The 13,649-nt window shown below is 33.9% G+C and overlaps 1 protein-coding gene across 10 annotated transcripts in view; it reads left to right on the top strand.

The window, feature by feature from the left end:
* The window catches only part of OXR1 (oxidation resistance 1), a 457,575-nt gene that overhangs the window by 426,552 nt on the left and 17,374 nt on the right, over window positions 1-13,649 (top strand). The window contains exon 1 of one of the 10 annotated variants that reach the window (XM_025922910.2): window positions 8,706-9,316. The exons of 8 other annotated variants lie outside the window; for them this stretch is intronic. In XM_025922910.2, coding sequence (XP_025778695.1) covers window positions 9,251-9,316 — 66 coding nt within the window. In that variant the 5' untranslated portion in view covers window positions 8,706-9,250. Of the gene's footprint in view, window positions 1-8,705; window positions 9,317-13,649 lie in introns of those variants that run through there. One more of the 10 variants, XM_025922911.2, reaches the window with a different exon arrangement.

Genomic DNA, 13,649 nt, shown 5'->3' with positions numbered 1-13,649 from the left:
TTGTATAGTAAATTCCAGAGAGAGGTGAGAGCAGCAGAAATCTACATTCACTGCGAGCAGAGTTAGCCAATTTTAAAGTGGTCAGAAGTAAGAGCCTCTAATGACCCATCAGAACAAAGATTCCTGATTATTGGGAGAAAAAAACCTGAGAAATCTATGCATATGACTCAGGGTGTGTAAAAGATTAATATTCTTTACCATCTACTCTTTATTATTCTAGTTTAGTCAGTACAAATGTAGTTAGCATAAAAATATCACCTTACCGGGGCACCTGGGTGGCTCAGTCAGTTAAGCGTCTGACTTCAGCTCAGGTCATGATCTCACAGTCTGTGAGTTCAAGCCCGGCGTCAGGCTCTGTGCTGATAGCTCAGAGCCTGGAGACTGCTTCAGATTCTGTGTCTCCCTCTCTCTCTGCCCCTCCCCTGCTCATGCTCTGTCTCTCTCTGTCTAAAAAATAAAAAAATAAATAAAAACATTAAAAATTAAAAAACATATATCACCTTACCTCAAGTTTGTTTTTTTTTAGCCGTAATATCTTAAATTTCTTAATTATGAATCCTTCTGCTGTGGCAGATTAATGACCTTCCCTTTCAACTGAGAAGGAGGTACTTATGGTAGATTCTTTTCCCTTGGTTTCTGCCAGTGTCCAATGACAAGTAGAGAGCATGTGTAGTGAGGCTAATGGTTTATGTGGTGCATTGCAGTTTTGTGAAAAATGTTACTTTTTGGTTTTGATAGGGATTGTTTTTATGGATTTTCACTGACAAGGGAAGTATTCTAATGACATTTCAACAAAGTATTGGAAGGTCTTAAGGTAAAGGTGGGGAAAGATGCCTATTGGCACTATTTACTGATGATAGTGCCTTGATTTGATAAACAAACAAAAATAGAGATAAATAGTATAATGAAGTTGCATATCAATAGTATAATGAAGTTGTATATGTGCTTTATCGACTTATTCTATGATCCTTCCTTTTCCCCAGTTCACATTTCTTCAAATGTCATAAATATGTTTAAAATATATGTAACATGAATGTATTTTTATGATTTGTTCTTTGAATCAGGATGCAGCTAAGCTCCAAATGTTTCAGTCAAAATGTCTCCTAAGTCTCTGTAAATGTAGATTCTCTGTCTATTTCTTTGCTGTGCTTTGTTTTTTTCCTTGTAATTTTCATTTTTAAGAAATCAGTTTTTTTTTTCTCTAGGATGTCCTACAGTCTAGATTTTGCTGATAGCTTCCCCACAGTGTTATCAAAATGTTATTCTGTCTTAGATCTAGAGCAACCCATCTAATCATAGACTGTCATCTTTATTTTACAGATAATTTCTCTAAACTTGTTTCTTACTTAGCCCAAATCCTCATTGTAGCAAATCATAATAGTTAATCGGTAATTCAGAGCCTATAGTCCTTTTCACCATACCAAATTCTCAGTCTTGGCAGAAACTTTTAATCATTTGGGGGAGCTTTCAAAACTTACTGCCTCAGGGTCACCTCAGACCAAGTCAAAGTCCGTATTCTGTACAGCTCCTTAGGTGATGACATTGTACAATAGAAGGGGAAAAACCACTCTGCTATCCCATGTCATCACTTCACATGTTGTGTTAAACATATGCAATGCTAAGACTGTGGAACATTCTTTCACACTACATTGACCATACTGTAATTTAATTTTCATGTTCCTGTCATGAAAGTTCCATTGTATAAAATATTTTTCAAAAAATTCCTCTTACTTTGTGTGTTGCATCTGCATACCTAAAACATAAATTTGGTTCACTATGGAGAATGGTTTAATTATTTTATGCCTTGATTTTTAAAAGCATATTGTTTCTTTGTTTTGTTTGTTTGTTTGTTTGTTTTATCAATAACAGTCAGGCAGAATTACTTCAGGCATAGCTCCCTTTATACACCAAAAGATTTTTATCATATTGTGTACTCAGAGGCACTACAAGGAGAGGGAAACCAAAAAACATACCTGACTGTGAGTCATTCATCACCACCTCTTGAACTTGTCCATCAAATACCTTTTGAAGTTTGATGTACTTGACAAGTGCCCAAGAATCTAATAGTATAGTCTAATGCAGTGGCTATCCTGATAAGCTTAAAATATCTTTGAAGCCTGTCTTTAAGACTCATGTGAATTTTGCATTCATCTTTTAAATTTATCTGTTGTATTATAAATGGAATTTTTAAAATTTCTTATCATGAAATGAAAGTGATACTACAGTAATATAAGTCAATTTTATTCTGTCACCAAGTACCACATGGCTCATGAATGCACCCTTCAGGTGGTATTACCCTCAACCCCAAATACCAACTTCAAGAGACTCTCATTTAGAATCCTCCGAAAGTTTTGGGTTTCAAAGTGTCACGTGTTGGATATGCCAGTCTTGCTGCTTGATGACACAGGTCTCAAAAGTGGAGCTTTTTAAGCTACATTGCTTTTTTGTCCCACTTCTTTTGGGTTGACTTTCACTCTTTTTAGGATAAAAGCTGGCAAAAATTTTTCCATTTTTCATCTCTAAAGTTAATTTTATACCACTTCTACTTCAGTATCTTTGATACTCCAGACCTACTAACTAAAACATCGATTGCCCCTAGAATGATAAAAACAATTAAGTAATTGAGTTTATTATATTAACTGTAATCGATTTATTTAGAAGTTTACCTCCCAGGTTTATACTTGTTGATTAAATTTTAAAATATGAGTTCACTAGTATTATGTGCCAAAAGATTATATGGCATAATAGTGTTTTTCATTTTTAAAATAGTAATGATTAAATCGATCCCATTTACAATTGCACCAAAACCCATAAAATGCCTAGGAATAAATCTAACCAAAGAGGTGAAAAATCTATACACTGAAAACTATAGAAAGCTTATGAAAGAAATTGAAGACACAAAAAAAATGGAAAAAGATTCCATGCTCCTGGATAGGAAGAACAAATACTGTTAAAATGTCGATACTACCCAAAGTAATCTACATATTCAATGCAATGCCTATCAAAATAACACCAGCATTCTTCACAGAGCTCTAGAACAAATAATCCTAAAATTTGTATGGAACCAGAAAAGACCGTGAATAGCCAAAGCACTCTTGAAAAGAAAACCAAAGCAGGAGGCATCACAATCCCAGACTTCAAGCTATACTACAAAGCTGTAATCATCAAGGCAGTATGGTACTGGCACAAGAACAGACATGCAGATCAATGGAACAGGATAGAGAACCCAGAAATGGACCCACAAATGTATGGCCAAGTAATCTTTGACAAAGCAGGAAAGAATATCCAATGGAATAAAGACAGTCTCTTCAGCAAGTGGTGCTGGGAAAACTGGACAGCGACATGCAGAAGGATGAACCTGGACCACTTTCTTACACCATACACAAAAATAAACTCAAAATGGATGAAAGACCTCAATGTAAGACAGGAAGCTATCAAAATCCGCGAGGAGAAAGCAGGCAGAAACCTCTTTGATTTTGGTTACAGCAACTCCCGACTCAACATGTCTCCGGAGGCAAGGGAAACAAAAGCAAAAATGAACTATTGGGACCTCATCAAAATAAAAAGCTTCTGCACAGCAAAGGAAACAATCAGCAAAACTAAAAAGCAATCGACAGAATGGGAGAAGGTATTTGCAAACAACATATCAGATAAAGGGTTGGTATCCAAAATCTATAAAGAACTTATCAAACTCAACACCCAAAAAACAAATAATCCAGTGCAGAAATGGGCAAAAGACATGAATATACACTTCTCCAAATAAATCCAGATGGCCAACCGACACATGAAAAAATGCTCAACATCAGGGAAATACAAATACCGTGAGATACCACCTTACACCTGTCAGAATGGCTAACATCGATAACTCAGGCAACAACATGTTGGCGAGGATGCGGAGAAAGAGGCTCTCTTTTGCGTTGTTGGTGGGAATGCAAGCTGGTGCAGCCACTCTGGAAAACAGTATGGAGGCTTCTCAAAAAATTAAAAATAGAACTACCCTACAACCCAGCAGTTGGCACTACTAGGTATTTATCCAAGGGATATAGGTGTGCTGTTTTGAAGGGACACATGCACCCCAATGTTTATAGTAGCACTATCAACAATAGCCAAAGTATGGAAAGAGCCCAATGTCCATCAATGCATGAATGGATAAAGAAGATGTGGGGTGTATACACACACACACACATATACACACAATGGAGTATTACTTGGCAATCAAAAAGAATGAAATCTTGCCATTTGTAACTATGTGGATGGAACTGGAAGGTATTATACTAAGCGAAATTAGTCAGAGAAAGACAAATATATGACTTCACTCATATGAGGACTTTAAGAGACAAAACAGATGAACATAAGGGAAGGGAAACAAAAATAATATAAAAACGGGGGAGGAAAAAACATAAGAGACTCTTAAATATGGAGAACAAACTGAGGGTTACTGGAGGGGTTGTGGGAGGGCGGATGGGCTAAATGGGTAAGGGGCATTAAGGAATCTACTCCTGAAATCATTGTTGCACTATATGCTAACTAATTTGGATGTAAATTTAAAAAATAAAAAGTATTCAGAAAAAAAAATTTTAAGTAATGATTAGTATTAGAACAATATGCTTTGGTTTAGTCCTCATTTCTCACCCTTGCCAAAGTATTGATAAAAATATATTTCATTCAGTTTTTGGTTTCTGAGATGACTTAAATTGTTTGGTTAATATTTTCTCTCTTAAGTTGTCAGATAATGAGTATTCCAATACTTTATTAAGCAGAAGGATTTTTTAAAGGATTTTTTTTTAATATGTATCTTTGAGAGAGAGAGAAAGCATAAGCAGGGAGGAACAGAGTAAGAGGGAGAGAGAGGATCCAAGCAGTCTCCATGCTGCCAGCAGAGAGTCCAGTGTAGGACTCGATTCCACAAGCCATGAGATCATGACCTGAGCTGAAATCAAGAGTTGAACGCTTAACCTACATACTGAGCCACCCAGGTGCCCTAAACAGAAAGATATTTTTCTTAATTGAAGCACACGTAATGCCAAAATTAAAATTGAGGCAATATATAAAATGAAACAAACTTTCTTAACCACTCCTCTGCCTAGCCAGCAAAATCCATACAGAACTGATTTTATTCAAAGTGAAAGTACTCTCTATGTCTAAGTCATTAAATAGGTCGCTTGTCTTAGATAAAGGCAATTAAAGAAAAATATACTTTTTATGTTGATGAAATCACATAATATTACAAACCATAACTCCAAAAGTAATTTAAAATGTCTGACAAAAAGGTAGAAATCAAAAGCATTAAAAGCAATTAGAATTTGGGGGACTGTCAATGTGATATCTATTGCAGACAATTAAGTTCTTAAAGTATTATTTTCTAGATTAAAACAGAATTTATGAGTTAATATAAATTTTCTTCAATAATATTACTACATGAAGTTTTTTTTTAAACCATTTCATTGAGGTAGGATTGACCTACAAAAAGCTGTGCATATTTAATATGTACAGCTTGATAAGTTTGGAGACTTAGACATCCATAAGTATCCATAAAAACCAGCACCACAGTCTGTACCATAAATATATCCATCATCTCCAAGAGTTTTTTCCTACCGTCTTTATTATTATTATTATTATTATTATTATTATTATTATTATTATTTTGTAATAAGAACACTTAACATAAAATCTATGCTCTTAGATTTTCAGGTATACAATACAGTATTATTGTAAGCACTATGCTATAGAGCAGATCTCCAGTACTAGACTATATAAATTTTCTCACAGTAGCATTTGACACTCATCTATCATGTCTAATATTGTCTGTTTTGACTAATAAAAATGTTAGCTTAGGATGTTATCTACCTCAGCAAAGTTTGAACTGTTTTGCTTTTTGTTAATATTCTCCCTTTTGGTAACTTTTGGTAACTAACCAAAAGTTATGGGTTATTAAATTTCCATTAAAAGTGCAAAATTTTATTTAATATGGGTGTTGAGAAGAGACAGGATGGATAAATGAGAGACTAATTTATGATTTTAAATGTTACAGTTATTTATATTACCTTAAATATTGAGTACAGTATATTTCATATAATTGTTTCTGGTATACCACTCCCAACTCAGAGGAAATAAGATATAATTTCAACACCAATAAAGAAAGTAGAGGAAAAAAAGATTATTATTTAAATTTTTTTTAACGTTTATTTCATTTTTGAGAAAGACAGAGCATGAGTCGGGGAGGGGCAGAATGAGAGGGAAACAGAATCCAAGGCAGGCTCCAGGCTGTGAGCTGTCAGCACAGAGCCCAATGCTGAGCTCGAATTCATCACCAGTGAGATCATGACCTGTGCCGAAGTCAGACGCTTAACCAACTGAGCCACCCAGGTGCCCCAAGGAAAAAAGATTATTAAGTTGAATATCTGAATTAGAACAGGTTGAATTATGAATTATGTTCAGCGTTTAAACTTGTCATATTCTTAAAAGCACTTCATTTTGTAGTCTGTCATTTTACACTAATGGTAAAGTAAAATCTCCTTCAATCTCTGGGATATCTAGAAGTATTTAAGTGACCTCGTATGTTTTCTAAACACTGAAAAAAAGGACAAGAAAGAGATTTACTGAGCTCCATTTATGTCTGCTAGATATGTTTTTATTAGGAAATATTTGGTTTCAAGACACTGAAAAACACTCAAATAGCTTAAATCAGTTTTTTTATTGACATATAATTGACATATAGTATATTAGTTTCAGGTATACAACATAATGATTTGACATTTGTATGTAATGCAAAATGATCATCACAACAAGTGTAACATTAGCATTTGTCACCTTATTGTGTTAAAAATTTTTTTCTTGTGATGGGGACTTCAAGACATAGTTTCTTAGCAACTTTCAAATATGCAATACAATATTACTAACTAGTCACCATGTATGTTACATCCTCATGATTTATTTATTTTAGAACTGAAAGCTTACACCTTTTGACCCCCTTCACCCATTTTGCCTGCCTCCATCCAACTCCTTGCCTCTGGCAACCACCTGTCTGTTAATATGTAAACTTGGTTTTTATTGTTGTTTTAAATTCCACATATAAATGAGATCCTACAGTATCTGTCTTTCTCTGTCTGACTTAATTCACTTAGCATAATGCTCTCAGGGTCCATCCCTGTTGTTGTATATGGGAAGATTCATTCTTTTTTTTACAGCCGAATAGTATTCCATTGTATATTATATATACCACATCACCTTTATCCATTCATCCATTATTAGACACTTAGGTTGTTTCCATAATTTGGCTATTGTAAATAATGATGCAGTGAACACAGAGGTGAATATATATTTTTGAATTCATGTTTTTGTTTTCTTTGGAAAAATACTCAGGAGTAAGATTTCTGAATCATATGATACTTTTTTAATTTTTTGAGGAATCTCCATACTGTTTTTCATAATGGTTGTACAAGTTTACATTTCTACCAGTATTACACAGGGATTCCCTTTTCTCTACATCCTCACCAACACTTGTTATTTCTTCTTGATAATAGCCATCTAACAGGTGTGAGGTGACATTTCATTGTGGTTTAGTTTTTCTCATTAAGGTATGGTCCCCAGACCATTAGCAGCCCATTCTCAGAACCCACTCTAGTTTGCTTAATCAGAAACTAGTTTTGGAACCTGGCATTCTGTATTTTAACAAATGTTTCATATCAATGATTGTGAGGCAAGCTAAAATTTGAGAGCCACTGGTTTAGATCTGTAAGGATCCATCCTGTCCAGATATGGAGCAAACCTTCTCAGAGACATGGCTAAAAAGATACTTGAGCAAAATCAAAACTGTATTAGGAGGAAGCTGTACTGGTGGATGTTGACAAGATAACCAGCAAAATAAGCTATCCTATGCTTGGGGTGTGTATTCTGTATTTAAACTACATTTCAGTACATATATAGTGTTTTTAATTTCAGAAAATTTGTCTGTAAGTGATGATAGGTTTTCAAAATGGCAGCCCAGTACTGCCAGATCATGTTGTTGGTGTGTATGGGGGGTGTGCCATATGAGGGGAGGCAGGACCATGGTGCACTGTATGTGTAATGAGACTGTGTGTAGTATGGTGAGTGTGGAGATAGTTACAGTACCTCTAGGGGACTGTGGGAGAGAGATGTTAGGGTAAGTGTAGTTGGGCTGGTTGGGGAGATGGGAATAGCTGGTGTGAGAGGGAAGGAGGATATTTAGTGTGGGGTGTGCTGTGTTCTGTGCGCACACACATGGAATGTGGAGGAAGAAGATGTTGAGCTATAGGTGTGGTTCAGTGTTTGTGTGTACTATAGAAAGGTGGTACATGTGTGAAGGGTGGCATTGTGTGTACACAGTTTTATGTGAACACATGATGTAAGGGAAGAGGACCTGGTTTAAAATGGAAGAAATATTCAGGTGTACTATTATGGCATTGATATTCTAGTTAAAATTGAGCTCTAGGTAAGTTTTAGTTTATAACCATAATATTTAATCTTAAAAGTTCACTTCTTTGGTTAGATTGAGTGTACCACTGATATGTAGGTATAGTAAATATAAGTACCTTTTCAAGAAATTAGGTATTAGAAAATGCAGTTTAAAATTTGACTGCATAATGGTAGAGGAATTTTCTGGTCACTTTAATGTTTGTATAGGATTTATTTGTGGATTTGCTTCATTTTTATATAGGCATTCTATGAAATGCCTATAGGGTTGGATGGTTCTCAGAGGGATGTCTCATTGCTTAAAAAAATGCTCACATAAAAGATGACATTTTATTGGATTGTTTAGATGTAAATAAAGAATAGAATTGTGTGCCTGTATGAGCAAAACAAAATGTTAGTTAAAATCATTTGTGCACTTTAGGAGGGGCTCTGGAAACTGCACTTAGTACTTTTTTATGACATATTTTTAGTGTATTTCTTAGTGTACTCGTGTTTGCAAATACATGCTCTGTGTCTTTAAACTTTTGAGCCTTTTCTTTTTTTTCTTCCACATTTGGGTACAGTGCAACCAAACTTAAACATGGGAAACCTTCTCTTCCCTCCCTGGCTTTACAGTCTCCACTCAGAACTATCTTTGCAATGGATACTACTTAGTGATTAGCTCTCTGTCTTGTCAATCAAATCTTTGTCTCTGGCAAACTGTTTTTGTCACTGTAGTAGGGCTCTTGTGCTGAAAATTTATCTTTAACAGAGGAAGAATGCTTTTTAAAACACTCCTTATGAGATTTGATATAACTTAATTTGCTCTGGAAAGGAAATGTCTCGTCTCTGGTATGGGAAAAAAGGGAGAAGACATCAACCACTTAATCATAAATATACCCTGGTAAATCTTAGTCAATGATTTCAATTTCTATGTTTACTAGTCTTATTATGGTGACATGCTGAAATATTATACTATTTCTAAAAGTTTAAGAATATTTATAGAATACAAAGAATATTTATAGAATACAAAGTTGTATGATTACAGAAAACTGCCTTTATTTCTGCTAATCCTAAATGTCTTCAAAAAAGGAAATGAATAAAAACTGTAATTTTGTTTTGTAAGTCTTTTGGTTTTCCTATTTTACATCAACAGGAAGTTATCGAATATTTGCTGCCTTTATTTTTTAATTTAAGCTGACCTTTGTAGGAAAATATTCAGAATTTTTTCTAAAAAATAAATTGAGTAGAAAATCAGAGTGAATTAACTTTAATTTTTATTGACTGGATCGAAGACTACATATATTTATAATATTGTGTATAAAGACTATTATTTTAGTAATTTTGAGAAAAGACTTTTTTAAGCTATCCAAAAAGTTTCCAGTAGTGGTAAACTAATATGAAACTTTAAAAGATACTCTAGTACGGAGAAAATCTCAACCTTACTAGAGATTCCTGTCGTTTTCAGTAAAAATACATGTGCATGATTTGTTAGAAACTTATGTTGCCAGTTGTTCTTTCTATGGTAATTTAGGATTATAAGTTGTCTTATGAGTATTAATTTTATTTTTACTTTAATTGTGGGTAATTTAAATAAAGCTAAATAAATACTTACAGCCAAGAATAACTTTGGAAGATGTCTCCAAAGCAACCTGTCACCCATAAATGTTAAGCTCGTGAAAATACCAAACTTATTTCACTGGTGTTACCTTTTACTGGGTTTGAGAGTACTTTGTTATGTCTTTTTATTTTTAAGTTGATTAATTTCAAATTTTTGTTTTTAAAGTACATCAGCACAGAGGGATGTAGCCATCTGAAATGATTAAATTTGTTAAAATTGTGATCAGATTTATCAGAATAGGTAACACAGCCTTTTTTTTTTTTTTTCTTTCTTTCTTTAAACCAAGAATAGTGGAGCCTTCATCTATTTTTTGATTGGTCAAATAAGTGTTTATCATTAGTGTGCTAAGACTTTAATACAGTTTAATCTGTTATAAATACAGCAAAATTGTGGATGTTTTGAATTTTACAGGACATTGTAATGTGCATCACATACTTATTGTTATTAGCACACTCACCATTTCCTGTTTTTAACCTTATAGGAAGTTAATGTGTGGTTTTGTCAGATATGAGAGCATGCTTCTCACTGGTCTTCAGTTCTGCCCTTGCATCTAGTTTATATATTATTTCATTTAACCTTCACAATAACCTTGCAGAATCAGCATTACTCCCCATTTTAAAGATGAGGAAACAGGTATGAAGTGGTCACTGAACTGAACTGTCATAGAACACAGAAACAGCTTGACTCTATCGCATTCCTTATCTCACCAGAATGTATTTGAATGTAAACCAGAGCAATTTTCTAAATGCTCATTTATGTAGTATCATATTTCACCTTACAGTAACTCTGCATGTTAACCAGATGTAGGTTATTTTCATTTTACAAATGAGTTAATTTCAGGCTCAGAAACATAACTAATAACTAATAGGTAAATGTGCTCTAAGATACATGGAATGAAGTTAAACCTTTGCCATTTAGTTTCAGTGAGAACCATATTGATCAAGCATGCTTACTGTCTTTATTTTTTTTAAGGCTGTTTTAGAGTTTATTTTGACAAACAACCTATGCTTTGATTTCTAACCATTTATTTGAAGCTGTATATTTGATGTAACCATATGCTGTATCCTGCCTTTTTGTGTCTGTCAATAAATTATTATTTGCCTGAATGTTATAAGCCTATTTTTAATAAGAATTTAGGCTTAATCAGATTGAAGTCACAAATCATTAAATATAGCAACATGGTTTTATCTCTATCAATACTTCATTAATTTAATCATTTTTTTTCTATTTAAGACCTTATATATGACAAGACAGATTGTTTTTGTACTTATGCTTTCATGTATGAAAACACAGGAGAAAAATCCTATAATAAATTATTTACATCTTTGCAAGAATTAGTTCATACCTAGAATTTTAAAAAGAGCTACTTTAAAAATCTTCCAGTGACCTTAACTCAAGATAATAATCATGTTTATGAGAAAAATAGTTATCATACTCTGTACTTCTAATAACACTGTATTATTCTAAACACTTAACATCATTTAATTTATTTCATCTTCGTTGTGAATATTGCTACTCTCATCTCCATTTAAGAAATAGAGGCATATAGCAGTCATACCACAACCAGTGAGGATTAGAGCTATGGTTTGAGTCAAGGCATTCTGGCTCTAACCTGTGCCCTTAAATTCTTAGCTGTGTTGTCTCTCAAAATCTTCACAACATAATCAGGGAATGGGAATTAACGTTTATTTTGTACATTTAGTGTCTCTATTTTATATATGCCTTACATATACTATCATTTATTCCTCCTGAAGTGCTTAAACTATTATTTCTGTTTGAAAGACTAGAAATGGAGCGATTAAATGCAGTTGCTCAAGGTTACAAATCTAGTAAAAAGCAGAACCGAAATTAAAGCAGAGGTTTCAATCCAAATCCAGTGTTCTTTCTGTGCTATACTTTGTTGCTCACCTATAGTACGTTTTCACAAGAAATTTATTAATCGACATAGTTCTAGTCAGCAACCTAATTAAAAAATATATGTGTGTATATTCAGTGTAGAACATTTTTGTTTATTTGACTTAGTAGTTGAAAAGCATATTTATTGCATATGCAAGTTATGAGGCATAATAATGAGTATCTGTGATCCCACTATCCAACTTAAGAACCAGAGCGTTACCAATGCAGTTATATCAGCCTCTGTGTCTTTTTTTCATCTCATCTCATGTCTCCCCCAGATTGGTAACCATTTCTCTGAATTTCGTGCTTATCCTTCTCTTGCTTTTTTTTTTAATTCATAGATTTTATTTTTGGAACAATTTTAGGTTTACAGAATAATTGAATGGAAAGACAGTTCCCATATGCCCCTCCGTCCCCCAGCACACACACAGTTCTCTTATTATTCACATCTTGTATTCACATCTGGTATGGCATATTTGTTAGTCTGTGAACTAATATACGTTGTTATCACCCAAAGTCCACAGTTCACCTTAAGGTCTATTCTTTGTGTTGTACATTCTGTGGAATGACATATGCCATTATAGGGTGATACAGTATAGTTTTACTGCCCTAAAAGTTCCCTAAACTGCCTCTCTTTTTCCTTCTTTACCAGAATACTTAGTAACCACTGATCTTTTTCCTGTTTCTGTCGTTTTGCCTTTTCTAGAGTATCATATAGTTGCCATCACACAGTATATAGACTTTTCAGAATGGCTTTTCAGTTAGTAAGATAATGTAAGGTTCCTCACTGCCTTCTCATGGCTTGATAGCTCATTTATTTTTAGTGCTGACTTAATATCCCATTATCTAGATGTACCAGTTTGTTTTCATCCTTTTACCTATTGAAAGACATCTTAGTTACTTCCAGGTTTTGACACTAGTGATAAAAAGCTGTTTTATTTGCAGATTTTGTGTGAACGTAAGTTTTCAACTCATTTGGACAAATACCCTGAAGCATGATTGCTGGATTGTATGATAAGTGTATGTTTTGTTTTGTAACAGTGTACCAGACTGTTTTCCAAAGTGACAGTACCTTTTTTCACTGTACCAACAGTGAATGACAATTCCTTTTGCTCCACATACTCACCAGCATCTGATGTCAGTGGTTTGAATTTTAGCCATTCTAAATAGGTATGTAGTGATATCCCATTATTTTAATTTATATTCCCCTTATGACACATGCTATTGAGCATCTTTTCATATTCTTATTTGCCATCAGTATATCTTCTTTAGTGAGGTGTCTGTTCAGATGTTTAGGTCATGAGTTGGGAAATATTTCATCCGCCTCTATTTTCTGGAAGAAATTGTAGATAATTAGTGTAATCTCTTCCTTAAATATTTGATGGAATTTATCGGTGAATCCATCTGGATTCACTCCAAATGCTCCGGAGCTAGAGATCATAGCTACTTTGAGTTTCTTCTTAAGTACAGAGTCAGCTACCATAGTGTATGTATTGTTGCTTTGCAAAAATCAATATAATAATAATGGCACAAATGGAACTCTGTCCAGTTTATCCTTTTTAAAATTCTTATGTCTTTCCTAGCTTTCAACAAGTTTACATAGCTTTTCATAGAGTTATCTTGATGTTTCCTGGTAACTAATTCATTTTAGTTAGCTAGGACTGGGCCTCATACTTTCTGTTTTGGAGGGTTAGTAATATTAATTCAGTTTCTTGAAGAA

Source organism: Puma concolor, chromosome F2, assembly GCF_028749965.1.
Source record: "Puma concolor isolate L17-30 chromosome F2, mPumCon1.1.hap2, whole genome shotgun sequence".
Taxonomy (NCBI): Eukaryota; Metazoa; Chordata; class Mammalia; order Carnivora; family Felidae; genus Puma; species Puma concolor.
The sequence above is the reverse complement of the archived record's forward strand: the minus strand, read 5'-3'. Positions and strand labels throughout refer to the sequence as shown.